General features: G+C 40.8%; 1 protein-coding gene across 1 annotated transcript in view; it reads left to right on the top strand.

Moving 5' to 3' along the window:
- The window catches only part of LOC135209732 (uncharacterized), an 80,492-nt gene extending 64,329 nt beyond the window's left edge, over positions 1-16,163 (top strand). The window contains exons 4-5 of the mRNA XM_064242510.1: positions 7,887-8,003; positions 13,989-16,163. Coding sequence (XP_064098580.1) covers positions 7,887-8,003; positions 13,989-14,165 — 294 coding nt within the window. The 3' untranslated portion in view covers positions 14,166-16,163. The remainder of the gene's footprint in view (positions 1-7,886; positions 8,004-13,988) is intronic.
- Positions 16,164-16,655: the final 492 nt, after the last annotated feature.

The following is a 16,655-nucleotide window of genomic DNA, read 5'->3' as shown; positions in this document are numbered from 1 at the left end:
GAAGAATCCCTCGGAGGTCCCGCAGTGTAGGAGTACCAGCTGTGGGCCTGGAGGTCCTTCTCCGCCTCCTGGTCTCCATCAGGATTCCCCGACAGAGCATAGGGAGTGTTCCTCTGTCCCCTCTCAGCGAGGGGACCTAGGTGAATCCGTTGCTGGGACTCTGCCAGTGGCACGGCCCAAGGAGTCTGTTAATATTATTGTGAAGAATGTGCTGTCGGATGATTCCGCCATTTTGCAGGAGTGCTGGACGTGTGGTGTCCTGCGGGACGCTACGTCTATGGATGTGCTGGTTGCTGCACTGCGCTCTGCCAAGATTTGCCGCCAGCTGAGGAGTGCGCCACTCCTGAGAAGGATGCGCTGCTTGGCCCTCCCATGGGACTCTCCTTGTCCTCCTCCTCTATCCCAGCCACCTGGCAGGAGGTGGGGGAGCTTCCAGGTAGACGGCGGGAGCTGACGAAGTTGTCTGGGGTTCCCCTGGCCTGTGGTCGGGCACTTCCTGTACCCTGGGTAGGTCCCCCCGAGGGAGGAGGCGTCTTGTTCTGGGGTCCTTCTTTCCCCCCCTACCGGGACGGAGGGTCTCGCTAGTAGAGGGAGCTCCTTGGGGAAGGCCCCCTCCGTTAGTTCCTGTGCGGATCACCCAGGCCGCTCCTCCCACTCACTCTGGGACAGGAGCCGCCGCAGGAAGAGACAAGAAGAGGCGTCTCGTCAGAAGAGAGATTGTCTTTAGGCGGTTCCTCCTACAGGTCTTCATGGAGGAGGCGCTATCACATCAAGAAGAAGCATTATGGGAGGAGTCGAGGCCGTTCTTATCCTCCTCCCCATCGTAGCTGAGACCACAGGGGTTTGGAGCAGAAGTGGCCATCACCAGGACGACTCACGTCGTAGGCGCCACTGCTCGCAGGCCACCCGGTCTCCGAGGTCGGTTCCCGAGCGCACCGCTCCCTTGAGGTCCTCCTGCAAGGGGGCCTCCCCCCTCCCCAGGGTTGTCCCCCTGTGAGAGGGACCTCCCCCCCTCTCAGGGTTGTCCCCCTGTAAGAGGGACCTCCCCCCTCTCGGGGTTGTCCCCCTGCGACTCCGGTGGATCCCGTGCTGGTTCCGGTGGCCCCAGTGGCCCCTGCTCCAGTCAGGCCGGAACGGTGGCCCCAGCGGCCTCTGGTCAGCCTGACTCCGTCATGTTCAGGACCTCCCTTCCCGTCTGATGTGTGGGTGGAGTGGAGCGTTTCACCTCGGCGCTCCTCCGGCGGGGCTTACCCATCATCCGGAGGGTGGCCCATGACAACCCCTCCGGCTTGGGCAGGCCCCCTCTCCCTCCCCCGTCCCCGCAACCGGTGGCAGGGCCGTCCTTGTCAAGAGAAGACTTTGAAGAGGATGCCTTCGCTCAAGCCAGTTTGCAGAGCCCCCTGGAGGTCCAAGGTACCACGGACGAGGGTTCTGTGTTTCGTAGGGTGCTCGGGTTGATCCAATCGAAGAACGGGTTGGCGGAGCTACCCGCTCCCCCAGACTCCAGGAGGGTCTTAGCGGTAGACCATCTCTTCGGGGGGCAGGTAGAGTCCAAGCCCTCCCTGGTGTTACGAACCCCGCGAGGTCCGATACAGGTTCGATATTATAATAAACAAAAGGATTTGACACCAACAGTTGAAAGTGGGGATACGATTATAGAAAGAAACACAAGCAGAACAAAGGTTTATTTACAAGCTTACTAATGAAGATAAATGCAGAATGGCTTCTCCTATTTACATAACAAGAATAAAATCTTACAGTATGTGAACTGGGGAAACAATGCCGTAATGAAATACTTGGCTGGCCAGTTTTGCAGCTGTCGAAAATCAATGCTCGAAGTGACTGCTTCACAAAGGAGAACTGTATAACTCTAGACGACGTCTTGACTCCGTACTGCAGAAAGCAATGTCTATTCTTGATAATCGAAGGGCAGGTTACTCCTCAAAACCACTTGTAAGACGTTTCTTCTCTGAAGGGTTGCTCAATCGTCAGGATATCTCCCTTTCCGACTACAGATGACTTAACTTCTTTCTCTCTCTCTCACTGTAGACGACTTGACTCGACTTCGACCACTTTCTTGAGCGCCTTCCTCTCTTATCCTTCGTCTGTACCTTCTTCTCTTATCTCTAGAGCTCTGATGATCTCTCACTGATGATCTCTGCTGCTGATCTCTCACTGATGATCTCTGCTGCTGATCTCTCACTGATGATCTGATCTCTGATCTCTGCTGGTCTCTCACTGATGATCTCTCCTTCTTCGTCAGTCGTATATATACAGCGACCTGGGGGTGAGGCCTACCAGTGAACGTCACAGACTCCCGAGAAGACATGGACGTTTTAGAAGGATCTCGACGAAATATTGCATCATATTTTGCGGCATTTTCTGACAACGTGATGGCGCGTGTTGCGTTCCACAACACGCCTGGTGATTCTAGAACCATCATGAGAACAGGCGCAAATGCCTCCTAGCTGCAGAACTTCTCGAAGAAGCTGCGTTTTCCTTTCCTTTAACTTATAATTCTTTGCTTTAAAGTGATTACCATGACACCTGTCACTTCCCCAGGCTCCGTACTCGGCCGAGGCGCTGGTGCAGGTGGAGGTAGTGGCAGGCCCCAAGAACTCCCTGGAAGCCCTGGGCTCCCTGAAGCTCCTTCCAGCTGCCAAAGCCAGGCAGAGGAAGATGTACGCTCCAGAGGGCATGTATCTGCCTCCGAAGTCAGTAGAGGGCCCTCTCACGGCCCTCTCTCTAGGTTTTTCAGGAGAGAAGTTGTTGGCAGGCCCCGTCTCCTTTTCTCAACAGGAGGCCATGGCCATGGAATCCACGGCGTGGACCTCCATCCATGTTGTGACCACCCAGTTGCTGACCCAATGGACTAACTGGGTCTTAGGAGGAGGGACGCGGTCCTTGCTCGCCTCCCTAGGGGTTCTCCGAACAGAGAGGTGGAGGCCCTCAGGAACGCTCTGTTGTCGAGGGAATCCCTTTACTGTAATCGCCTGGTAGAGGAAGCCCTAGAACACTGGAGGACTCCAACGTCCACAGGGCGTCTTTGTCATGCAAACAACCAGCTCCACGGCATAGCCAAGAAGCTCAGAAGCCGAGACAAGGGCCCCAGCTGGGGGCCCCTCCTTCATGCCCGCTCACTCCTCCTCCTCCTCTTTTAGAGCCAGGCCTGCAGCCTCTGCAGAGGTAAAGGCGGCTGCTTTCCTAGAAGGAAGTAGGAGGCAAGGCCTCCTACCCGACTTGACGCCTGGGGTCGGGGGTTGCCTCTCCAAACATTGGCGGGACTGGGAGGATCTCAGGGCTGATCCCTGAACTGTCTAGGTCCTCGGGATGGCTACCGGATCCCCTTCCTAGACGTGAAACCTCCCCTGACAGGGGAGCTGGACAGCAGGGTGTTCAGCCCCTAGGTCCCCGGTCACAGGAAGGTGCTTCGACTGTAGGTCCTGTCTCTATTGGAGAAGGGAGCCCTTCAGCGAGTTGTAGATAACTCCTCGGGGTACTTCAGCGCCTATTTCTGGTGGTGAAGGCTTCAGGGGGGTGGAGACCAGTAATTGACCTGTCCATCCTAAACACAGATGTCTTCAAGACAGAGTTCAAGATGGAGACCCCTCGCTCTGTGCTGGTGGTCTGGAGGGAAGGGGACCTCAAGGACGCGTACTTTCAGATCCCAGTCCACCCCTCCCACAGGAAGTACCTCCGCATAAGGTTAGAGGGAATGATGTACCAGTTCAGGACCCTCTGTTTCGGACCGTCCACAGCCCCGCAGGTCTTCACGAGGGTGGTCTCCCTCGTGTCCTCCAGCGCCCACAAGATGCGTATGTGCCTTCTGCGGTACCTGGACGATTGGCTACTCCTTTCCTCCTCAAGGGACCTCTTGAAGGAGCAGTGGGACGAACTCCTGAGCCTCTGTGTTCGACTAGGCATCGTCCTGAACTGGGAGAAGTCACACCTGGAGCCCACCAACAGGATGGTGTACTTGGGAATGGATCTGGATATGGTAAGAGCCAGGGCGTTCCCGTCGGAGGAACAAATTAACAACTTGAGAGACGTAGCGACCCCCTTCCTGACAGGCACTCCCTGACCGGCACGAGAGTAGCAGAGGTTTATAGGCCACCACGTCTCCCTGGAGAAGCTGGTTCCTCAGGGAAGGCTGAAAATGAGGCCCGTCCAGTGGAATTTGAAGGACGGATAGGCCTCAGACGGGAAGAACCCATGGGAGCTGGTAGCCCCCTCTCAACCTGTGGTGAATGCCCTACACTGGTGGTTAGATGCACAGTATTAGTCATTAGCAGCTTGAACAGTTCTCTCAGCTTCAGCTACAACTTGGTTTAAATTTAACAGTATACTTCCTTGTTGATCTTTGATCTATAGCGAATAAAGTTATTACATAGAAATATCTCAGTTGTATTCTACATAACGTCATTTAACTACAGTAATTATTTATTATCGTACAATGGTTGAAATACAAGCTAAACGGACGTTTTTGTTATCCAGTTTGGTTGTACTTAGCAAATAAAAGTTTTCATTCATTTGTTCATGGCTCTACACATTTACACACAAGTTGTAGCTGAAGCTGAGAGAACTGTTCAAGCTGCTAATGACTAATACCGTGCATAAACAGCAAGGATAAAACTCACGTAAACTTATGCCATCAAACACAACGGTAGATAAAATAGAGAGAATTGAGAGAAAATAATTTTAATCAAAGCTCCTATGGGAGGTCTTGGCCTGTAAATTATATTTTGGCAATGTTGATATTTTTATTCTTATATTTCTTACTTGAAATTGAGTATATTTCTAGATCGTGAATATTGTTATGTTTAAATTTTAAGGAGTCTAGCAGTAGTTGTCTTGATGGAAGTTCTTGTTCGTTGTTGGGTAAGATGACTGTACCCTGTACATAATTCAATGTTTCATGGCTTGTAATTGTTACTTTTATATTAGTATTTATTTCTGTTATACTTAAAAAAGGCAGTGGACTGCTTTTAATTGGTTACTTGGATAAGCTAATCATTGTCTTTGATATGTCTACATTCCATGTCCTATGTTGGATATACGTATGTTACGTAATTTGTTTTCCAGTATCGCTGCTGAGATTTTGTTGTCAGTTTTGAGGACTAGAAATCTTGACCTGTTATATGGTCCAAAGAGGTCAGCAAAATGTACCTATGTGAGATTAAGTCGGTAATTTTTGTTCCATTTTGTTCCTTGTTTTATGTACAATGCTTGTCTATTAGGATTTTTATATTTTTCTGTACTGATGGGAGGGTTACTGGTCTCTAAATTCAGAATTATTGTTCATTATACGTATATGGTTCCACTATTATGACATTGGAGTTTACCAATTGATTTTTTTTTCTTTTTTACTTAAGCACCCTAATTGGTGTTCTGGCTTAGCTACTTCACTTGGAACAGGGTATAGCATTTATAGCACTTTCATTGCATGAGGCTGTACCAAGGAAATTTTGGTGTGATGGGCCAAGTCATCAACTGTGCTGGAGTTTTTCCATTATGGGGCCCAGGGATACTCAAATCATCAAGTTTAGTAATCATAAACATATTTGAGATGACAAGGAAAAGAAAAAAAAATAGAAAAGATATCATTGGCCCTTCGCAAAGTCAAATCTTCCACCAATGGCACAAGTGAGAAATGACTCCCAAATGTCTGCATCCCTACCCTACCCCAAAAGGGGTTGTCATAACATGATTAGTATGGCCCAAGTGTAAGCAGAACCCGCTTGCTAGGACTAAGAGAATTACGATAATACAATTATCACCATCCTGATCACATTACGGGCAAACCGTACAGAATGCCGAGAGTTCTATTCCTAGAACCAGGCCTCCTGGAGTCTTTGGTCCAGCTCCACAGAATAGTTCCGCCTGAAAAACAGGTGCGAACATTGTCAGATAGATGATAGATCTACCACAGTTCTCACTATTTAGCTTTGGATTTAACTCCATGTTAAGCCATGACATGTTTTCTTATTTATTTGATTTAAAAATTTTTGGCAAAAATGGAAAATCCACAGATATTAACCCAAATATATATAGTTATATGGGACTCTTGGGTTCGAACCTAGGAAGAAATTCCTGAGGTTTGAGAGCCCCCTCACCACATCAAGGTGGTCCCAAAATGAGGGGGCAGGCTGGTAAAATAGAGGCAATAGTAATTGATTATCCAGCTCCCACTAACTTTAAAGCATTACGAAGGTTCCTAGGTATGGTAGGTTTATTATAGGCCTTTTATAAAAGGTTTTGCTACTATGGCCAAACCTTTGACAGAACTAACCAAAAAGGATGTTAAGTATAAATGGAAGGATGAACAAGAAAAAGCCTTTCAAACACTAAAGAGCAAAATGACCAGGAACCCTGTTTTAGTCTACCCAGATTTTTCCAGACTTTTATTTGGCTTGTGATGCCTCCAGTACAGGGCTAGGAGCTTATATTGTTACAAAAGGCCAAAACTAGGATGAGGACAGCATATTATGCTAATAGTTTTAAACCAAGTAGAAAGACATTATAGTACCACTGAAAGTGTGTGTCTAGCTTTACATTGGGGTTTAAAGGAGTTTAGACATACTTTTGGGTCATAAAGTTAATGTGCTTATTGATCACAAACCCATTTGTGACTTCTTTATAAAGAGAGCCTTCACCAATAACATAAAATTCAATAGGTGGTCCATTAGTGTATTAGAATTTGCCCCAGAACTCTGCTATATTCCAGGAAAATTTAACACCTTGGCACATGCATTATCCAGAACTCAAGAAGGAACAGAAAAATGCATTACAACTAATACCTTTTGTTTTAGTTGTCAAGTAGTGGATTTAGATTTAGAATGAGTAAAAATACAACAAGAAAGAGATGCAGAAATAAGAAAATAGTAGGACAGATATTACTAGATGAATCCTTAAAACCCGATTTTCAATTAATAAATGGATTGTTGTATAAAAGGCCAACAAAGAAAATGGTTGTTCTTGACTATACATCCCAAAAACACTAACCAGAGAAGTTTTAGAACTAACACACACTTATAAGTTAGCAGGACATCCAGGAATTTAAAAGACAACAAGAATCATAACCAGAAATTATTTTTGGCCAAACTGTAGTGGAGATGCCAAGAACTTTGTGCAAAACTGTATAGTTTGTAATCAACACAAGGGTAATGTACAAAACTGTATAGTTTGTAATCAACACAAGGGTAATGTAAAGCGTAAAGCTCCACTTGAAAAATATCAATCAGCATTAAATCTATTCCAAGTACTAGTAACTATGGACTTTTTAGGTCCATTTCCCAGTACTATTAGAAGAAATAAGCAAATATTAGTCTTCATAGACTATCTTAACAGAATTGGAGCCCACCCTCCTCCCCTCTTATGGACCTAAGGGCACAAGCACTATTGAACTAACTGGCTGGTTGTTCCCCTGAGTGCTCCGATAGTGGGCGGAGCCTGTCACTTATACAAAACAATTGAATAGCTACCACAATTTTTTTTAAACATTGTAAAAACAGGCTGCCCTCATTAGTTAGAAACTTTAGCTATGTAATTACTTGGTAAGTATAAATGAAACTTAATTTTATTATGGAAATATAATTATCATAAAAATCATTATTTTGCCAGATGTTGATAATTGTAAGCAAGTAAAGGGGCTAGTGGATATTTAAAGTTGTCAGGTTTTGCTTGTTCTTCCTGTAGTGAAATATAATTAAATAATTTCAAGTTTAGTATACAAGCTACAATTGGCTTTGTGACAGTGTTGAAATACAGCCTATCATTTGCAGTAAATGATTTTAGAGAAGTTGAAATTGTAAAATCAAACTTCATTGCAATTATTTTTTAACCATATCTTGCAGACATTTTAATAGCATAATTACTTTTTCTTTTAGTACTTGGGCGAGGAAGGGAGCACTATTCGTGGACTTCACACGACTCAGGTCTTGAAGTTTGTCGACAAGTTTAATTTTACTCTTAATCCAGGCTATGATGGTAGCTGTTATGTCAAGGTATGTTTGAAAAGGTTTTTTTCTTGTTAAAGAGTCAGGCTTTTGGTAGCATTAAATATATTGTACAGTTCTCCACTATTTTATGCAGGAATAGGTTCCAGAACCTACCATTAAATGATAAATCCACAGAAATGCAAAAATCTCCTCTAAAAAGGCCTATACAGTGTTCCCCCTGTATTCGCAGGTGATGTGTACCAGGGACCCCCGCAAATAGCGCAAACCCGCGAATAGTAAGAACTTCCCTCTAAAAATGCCCATTACCTCCTATCTTGAAAGTTCAAATACCAAATGTATATTTAAAGTATCATCCTACATCAAAGATACCATTGAAATGGTATTATTAATATCATTCCAAAGTCATCTTAAACATTTTACCATTAGAAATATATAAACAGCCAATAACAGAGAGAGAGAGAGAGAGAGAGAGATGAGAGAGAGACGAGAGAGAGAGAGAGGAGGAAGAGAAGAGAGAGAGAGAGAGAGAGAGAGAGAATAACTCCTTACAATATCAATAGATTGAAAGGAACTTCTATAGTGGCTTGCACATGTAGCTGATGTCTGCTGAGGGCTCCAACCAGCGATGACGAACAACAGGGCTGACAGCAAGTCAGAGGCGAACACATCTGTTCGCTATAGTATCTGGAGAATTGTATGGCCATTTTTTTTTAGGGGGGGGGGGCGATGCCCCTTCTGTACCCTAGGAGTTCTAAATCTTACGTACTCCATTAACAAAAGGGTATCAGAATACGTATGCTTAAGTAAATATCTATGCACAGGGGCCCAGCTTTGGTAACCTTATCTTGTCTTTGCGTGTCCAAGCGAAGAAGGGATCGGGCCTCCTGGAACCTGGGTGTTTGTCCATTTCTCTTGCTTGTTCTCCTGAATTGTAGTTCTTGAATTTCTCACTCAAAGACACCCTTCCGAGTAGCTATTGGCCTCAACTAGGACGTACTAGTGAGATCCAATCTCTTCTTTAGCTTTCAGGCACCACAATATGTCCCTTACTTCCATTCTGCATCATCCTACTGGAAGTATAATCGTCCACTGTGTTTCACTCTTAACCCTTACGAGTCAGGATAAAAAATCAATATGCAGCACCCCAGGCCGGCGAAACTTTGAGGTCGGTCAATTTAAGAAAAAAACATCTGTGAAAAGAGGAAGATATACAAATGCACATGATGTTAAAAAAAATTTACACAAATTTCCCTACCTTCCACGGGAAGTTGAAAATGACTATAGGCAGTCTCTGGTTATCGGCGGACTCAGTTAATGGCGATCTGGTTTTATGGCCCTTGTCAAGCGCCATAAAATCAGCCATTTATGGCACCATAACATGCTGAGTTCCAGATAATAGTTATGGTGTCATGACATACCTAAAGGATGCGCCATTAACCGGATATCAGCACCATAAGCGGCATAAGTCACCAAGTTTCGGTTAATGCTGGTTTTCGCTTATCAGCACACTGCCAAGAACAGAACCCCCTCCAATAACCAAGGACTGTATTTACAACCCTTTGTGGGGCCTCTTTCACAACACGTTTGTAAATTTTACTTAGTTATACATGTTTTTTCTGAAAATTTTTTGTATATTGTATAATTATAATTACAGCTCACACAATATCAAAACAAAAGATAACATTGGTAACAAATTCTGAGCTTATTTCTTGTAAAATATTTGTGTAAATTTACCAAGAACGAAGATGCAGTAACTTTTTTGGATTGTAGTACATGTCTTTTCTAATATTACTTTGATTTTTATTTGTAAAATTACAATTATAATTGACATACTATCATAAAAGATAACTAAAACCAACAGCAACCCCTAGGTATGTTTGAGCAAATTTATAAAAGGACATCAAGATCCCAACTAACTTTTTCATGGCCTGCCCTGTTGATTTTAGCCAATCTTAAAGTTGCCATTAGTGAATTTATGGGCACTTCTTTTCTGCCTGATTCCCCCAAATCGATGACACTTAATGTTAACTCACCATGAGTGACTTCATCCACCACCCAAAATTTGTTATTGCTACTCATGTGAGCATGTTCATCCATTAAGGGTTAAGGAGTGAAACCAGATCTCCTAGCTTCCAACTCACCTAGAGCCAGCTAAAAGTCTGGTTCCCAGAGTTAGGGCTTTACAGCACCTAGAACTTCTTGTGTAAGCTTCTGTCTGACACTAGGTGTAGAGCCACGAGCCTTGAGCTCATTTGGCGTCGAGCTCACCTAGCACCCTATTCATTTTGTGCCGGTTACAGCCTGGTGCCATCTCTTGCGCTGAGCTCCCACGAGTGTCCAGCAGTGCTTCTGGCACCAGCCGCAGCCTGACACCAGATAATAGGGTGGTCCCTGTTCATTTGGAGTTTCCAGAGGACAATCCATTTGTGTATAGCAGTATGGCTAGATCTGTTTCATCCATTGACAAGAATGTACTATTACACTTTTGGATTTTTTTTTTTTTTTCATTTTACCTTGAGGCACGTGCAGAACTTGGAGAGGAGTTTGCCTTCTTAAAAGTAATGCTAAGGAAGTCAGAGTAACCTTCAGCTTCCATTTACATGTATTTTGTGCCCTCTACGTCCGTTCTACCTTCGAACTATTTACTGGGAATATAATCATTCTTCATTTCTCAATAATTTTATAAAAATTAAAAGTGTGTTCAGACTATATCTAGTGACTGGCATGGTTTTGATGAAAGGTGGCATAGGATTTTTCCCTATTATCTCTTCACCTTGTAATAAGGTGTTGAGTCCTGCAGAGCCAGGGGTTGCAATGCACATGAAGCACCCACCACTCTCAGTGGATGAGTTTGTGGTTTTATCTTGGTGTAGATGACAATATTATTTAGTTGCTTCATTTTGGTGCTGTGCCCAGGTCAAGGGCAGGCACCTATCATGCTTTGCCAGCATTCGGACTTGAACCTTTGCTGTAAAGCTTTCACTTATATAGTAGGTGAAACTTGGCTGTATATCACTACAGGTTAAGATGAGTTCCAACCAGAGGCAGTATCCCAGTAGCTCTCTTAACCCTTAAACGCCGAAGTGGTATTTTAAAAATCGTCTCCCGTATGCCGACGGGGTTCACGAGTGAGCGCCGAAGAGCAAAAATGTTTTTTTTTTTTTAAATCACAGCACACTTAGTTTTCAAGATTAAGAGTTCATTTTTGGCTCCTATTTTTATCATTGCCTGAAGTTTAGTATGCAACCATCAGAAATAAAAAAAAATATAATTATCAGATATAAATATTGGGATATATGACAGCGCGAAAAAAAATTTCATATATAATTGTATACAAATCGCGCTGTGAGCAAAACGGTTAAAGCTAACAAGTTAATTTTTTTCGCTATATTGTACACTAAATTGCGCTCATTTTGGTATATAACACATTGTAAAACGATCAAGGCAACACAGAGAAAATATTATCACAATATTATGCATGAATTCGTAATGCGCGGACGTAAAAAAAAAGGCCGTTTCAAAAATTCACCATAAATGGAAATATTGTGCTAGAGGCTTCCCGTTTGTTGCAAAATAAAGGTAATTGCTTGAATATTACTAAACTGTAAGTGTTGTAGCTTACAATTGCAGTTTTCTACCATTTCGGTCGAGTTAAAGTTGACCGAAGGACGAATTTTTTCTATTTATCATTATTTATATGAAAATATTTCCAAACTGATAAAAGCTACAACCATGGGTTGTTTTTTTGTTGTATTCTACATGAAATTGCGCACATTTTCATACATAAAACTTTATGTAACGGCTAATTTAAAATGGTGCAAACATTACAACAATCGGACGAAAAAAGTTTGATTTTTTCGGAAGAGTTACCGCGCAGACGTAAGGAAAAAGTTTATTTCATAAATTCACCATAAATCGAAATATTGTGCTAGAGACTTCCAACTTGTTGCCAAATAAAGATAAATGATTGAATATTACTAGAATGTAAGAGTTTTAGCTTACAATTGCGTTTTTTTTACCATTTCGGTCGAGTCAGAGTTGACCGAAGGTTGATGTTTTGGCACTTATCGTTACTTATATGAAAATATTTCAAAACTGATTAAAGCTACAACCATGGGTTGTTTTGTTTTGTTGTATTCTACATGAAATTGCGCACATTTCCATATATAAAACTTTATGTAACGGCTAATTTAAAATGGTGCAAACATTACGACAATCGGATGAAAAAATGTATGATTTTTTCGGAAGAGTTACCGCGTGGATGTAAGGAAAAAGTTTTTTCATAAATTCACCATAAATCGAAATATTGTGCTAGAGACTTCTAATTTGTTGCAAAATGAAGGTAAATGATTGAATATTACTAGAATATAAGAGTTTTTGGCTTACAATTGCATTTTTTTACCATTTTGGTTGAGTCAAAGTTGACTGAAGGTTGAAATTTTGTCACTTATTTATATGAAAATATTTCAAAACTGATAAAAGCTACAACCATGAGTGTTTTTTTCGTTGTATTCTACAGGAAATTGCGCACATTTTCATATATATAATACTCCACGTAACGGCTAATATAAAATGGTGCGAAAATTATGTCAGTGACGAAATAATTTCTGAGATGTGTCGCTGATGCTTTTTAGTGCGAGAAGAAAGAAATTCGTGCTTGCGCGACTGGGTAACGATTGTAAAAACAACAACGCCTTGATCTGTGAGCTCCCAGCATTCCCCAAGGCGCATGATTCAAGAGTTTTTGCCTAGTAGGCCTATAACTATTTTTCCGCGAATTTTAAAAAAAACATTTTTTCGTCGACGTACCATACGTCCAATTGGCATACGACACAATTTTAGTCGACGTTTAATACGTCCAGTCGAGGTTAAAGGGTTAACTGACAAGGTACAAGCATTGTATTCAATGCTAGCAACTTTTCTATTTCAATTTATTACATAACTTAATACTTTGGAGTAGACTATGCCCATGTAACACACCTCCAGTCAATGTGGGAAGCAGCTATGTAATTACTTGTATGTCATGTATAAAAATGACATTTTATGATAAAATACATTTTTGTATAAATGTACCAAGTAATTACAGAATTTTAGCCCACCCTCCTTCCCGCTGATGGGATATAAGGCATGAACAAACTTGAGCTTTCTGCTTACAGTCATTCCTATTCTCCTACTAGTGGGCAGGATGGTTACCTACACAATGGTTTGAAGCGTTACCTTTGAAATTTTGATTTCAAGCTGCGGTGTAAGAGGAACTTATGTACCTGGTAAGTATATACAAAACAATAATTTTTTAAAAATGTCATATTGTTAAGAATTGGGGAAATTACAGGAATCCAATGTTATTCTTCAGAAGATCTTGATAAGAACTGTTGTGGGACACAAGATATAAAGAAAGTCACACTTTTTAAATAAAGAAAACTATATCCCCATTTAGAGCGGTATTATGACGTGGTTTGGAAGTCACATAAAGCCGTTGGTCCCATGTGCTGAATAACCACTGGTTCCATGCAACGTAAAAACACCATACAAACAAATAAACAAGAGCGGTATTGTACACATCTAACAGGAAATCAATACATTCAGATTTTTGTTGTGCCTACAGCAGGGATGAGGATATTTTTAGCCTTTTGGGAATTGTAATCTGCTGACATTTGTTAGTTTGAAGTTTTGTTTTATGAGAAAAGAAACATTGTTTAGTAGAAAATTATGCACACTTCTGTCTCCCAGTTTTGGGTGCTGAATTCTGTTGTCAAAGGTAAAGGAGTTAAAGTGCTTGTATTATTGGACCTCAGCTCTCCCTGGTACCAAGCTGTTAGTAAGCAACCTCATTAACACATTTGTCACCTGTAGGTTTACATTAGTTTGAAATTGTTTACTTTTTGGTCATCGGATTATAGTAATATCTGTAAACTATAAGGTTGCCTACTGAGAAACGTATGTTTTTCAAGTGTCATTAAATAGCATTTGTTACATCAGTTACTTCATTAAGTTCATGTAGTGTCATTAACATACCTGCTTTTTTTTCAGGGTATCAGCGAATCCTTAACTCCCTATGCAGTCATTGACTTTGGAGCAAATTATTGTAATTTGCGTAATTTGGTCATTGGCTCGAAGTTACACAGCGGTGATTTTGCGTACAAAGAGAATTCAACAAATTCAGTGTGCACCATGTACTCCATAGCACACTGCAACCTGTACACTTAGATGAATCGAATCATTGTTTGTTCTTTCGGAGTTGGTGGAAATTTTGAGTTTGCTTTCTTTCTTCAGACTTAGAGATTCAGCGAGCTTATTTAAAATTATTAATAATTTAAGGGCGTGAAACATGCTATAAGTTTCATGTCGGACAGCCAAGATAATTTAAGCGCAGTGTTAGGGATTTATTATACATCTTCATTAACAGTTCATTATGCATATTTGATGATAAAAGTTATACTGTATTGCTTTGCAGTATGAAGTATGAGTGGTCATTGTCATAAGCCATGGGGCATAAGAAGTCCTTAACAAAATTATGTTCCAGGGTTTGTCTTTGGTAGAGATTTTGTCTTTATAATACTCTCAACAGAAGTCACCCTTATAAAGAAAATGAAAACAGCCTTCATTCTTTTTATGCTCACAGAAATATGAAGTATCACTTTTCCATTTGGTAAACCTTTGTTACTTTAACTTTAATTGATGCATTTCTTTTATGCTTAATTTCTGTTTTATATTGGTGAGGGTATAGTATTTTTGTTATCTGTATTATTTATTGAAGTTTTAAATGTGTAAAAATGTTCTTTTCTGATGGATGTATGTAAAGAAGGATCTAGTGATGGATGTATTCCTTGATCTTTGTAATGTCATAGGGATGGTATTACATTTTTCTTTTACTCTTAGTTTTCAACCCAAGGGATCTTTGCATTGTCAACTCTCTATCAAGGAAAAAGATGTCCAGATATTTTCTCATTTTTACAGTACATCAATACATTAATGATATGATCAAAGCTTATACAGTAGATTTAAAACTACAGGCAGTCCCTGGTTTTGGCAGGGGGAGTTCTGTTCTCAGGGGGTTGCAAAAACTGCCATTAACCGAAGCTCAGCGATTTATGGCATGAGTTATAGGCGCCAAGTTTCGGTTAATGGCGTCGCTGTTAGGTATGTTATGACCCCATAACTGTAATTAGCACCTTATGGTGCCACTAACCGAAACTCGGTACCATTATGGTGCCTTAAATTGCCATTAACCGAGTCCGCAGATAACCGAGGACTGCTTGTAATAACATCAGAACTTTATGGAAAACAAGTAGGTCAGTAGCCCTAAAGAATGTAGTGCATTGAAATATTTGATTTTATAAAATGCCATACATATTGCCATTAGTAAAATCCCATGACTTTTGAAATGGTTGCCCTGATAGTACCTTCACTTTTAGTTCATGAGTTTAGCTGGTAGGCCTGAATTAAGAGCAACAGTGAATACAGTGGTTTCAGCATATGTTAACCTGCATTTGTTGTAAGTGCCTTAGTTTGATAACTTTGCAAATTATTTAATTGACCAAGGTCAGCCTTCGTTGTTGAGCGTCTGATGCATTGGAAGCATTCTGAGAAATGACCGAAAGGCATTGGTGTATCAGTCCTTATTTCTTTAACATTTAAGAAATAGTTTCAGATGAAGAATACATGGCCAAAACATTTTCTACTGAAGAATATGTGGTCCAGTTTTTGGAACTTAAGTTTATAGCCATTCTCATGTAGCACATAATTTATAGCCATTTTTATGTTGGACAGATTAACAGTTCGTTAGGTCTTTGAATAATTCAAGAACTTGGAAAGTGGGTGAGATCTTGAAATAATAATAATAATAATTATTATTCAAAGAAAACTCATAATCACACAAGTCAATAAAATAGGAAAGCAAACCCACAGTAGTATATGTGCCGGTTTGATTTTGCTATTTAAGCTTTGTGCTGTATTATATTTTAAACACAAAAAACAAAATCAAACTGGCATGCTACTGTGGATTCATTTTCCCATTATTATTATTATTATTATTAACCTAACTTCTTTCAGTTTTCTTCTACATATGGAAAATAAACCCAAGTTATACTGAGTATAACTTATTTACTTGTAAGTAAACAAGTTATACCCTGTAATCTTTTGGGTTTCTTTTTCCATTATTATTATTATTATTATTATTATTATTATTATTATTATTATTATTATTATTATTATTATTATTATTATTATTATTATTGACTTTAAAGTTTGCCAAATGGAATAAGTTTTAAATGAATGAATGATAATCAAAACAAGATAAACATTTTAAGTGACTATTGCCATGCATGCATGGCAGCCTGTAAGAGTAGTGTTTTTATAATACAAAAAGGGCTTTACACAAGTGCATTTTTATTTCTTTTTTCAGTTTACAAATGTTTTATCTCCGGTAATCATTCTAACACTGTGCAGTACAGTACTGTAGTTTTAGTTCTACTTGATATGTATATGAAATTTTAGTTTCATCTGCAGGCCATTGTTGATTCACAGTTGTGTATGTGTGCCAATAAAGTGATCATACAAGATTTCAAATTAGCACAAGATGTGATTAGCTGTATTATTGTTGAATGAAAGAAAAGTTGGGCTAATAATAATGTACTATCAGGAAAACTGTCATCGTGTAAGACAAACTGCAGTAGTACTTGTATAAGAAAGTTCTTA

The sequence above is a fragment of the Macrobrachium nipponense genome, chromosome 38 (assembly GCF_015104395.2).
Source record: "Macrobrachium nipponense isolate FS-2020 chromosome 38, ASM1510439v2, whole genome shotgun sequence".
Taxonomy (NCBI): domain Eukaryota; kingdom Metazoa; phylum Arthropoda; class Malacostraca; order Decapoda; family Palaemonidae; genus Macrobrachium; species Macrobrachium nipponense.
Note: the sequence above shows the minus strand (reverse complement) of the source record. Positions and strands in the feature narration are given on the sequence as shown.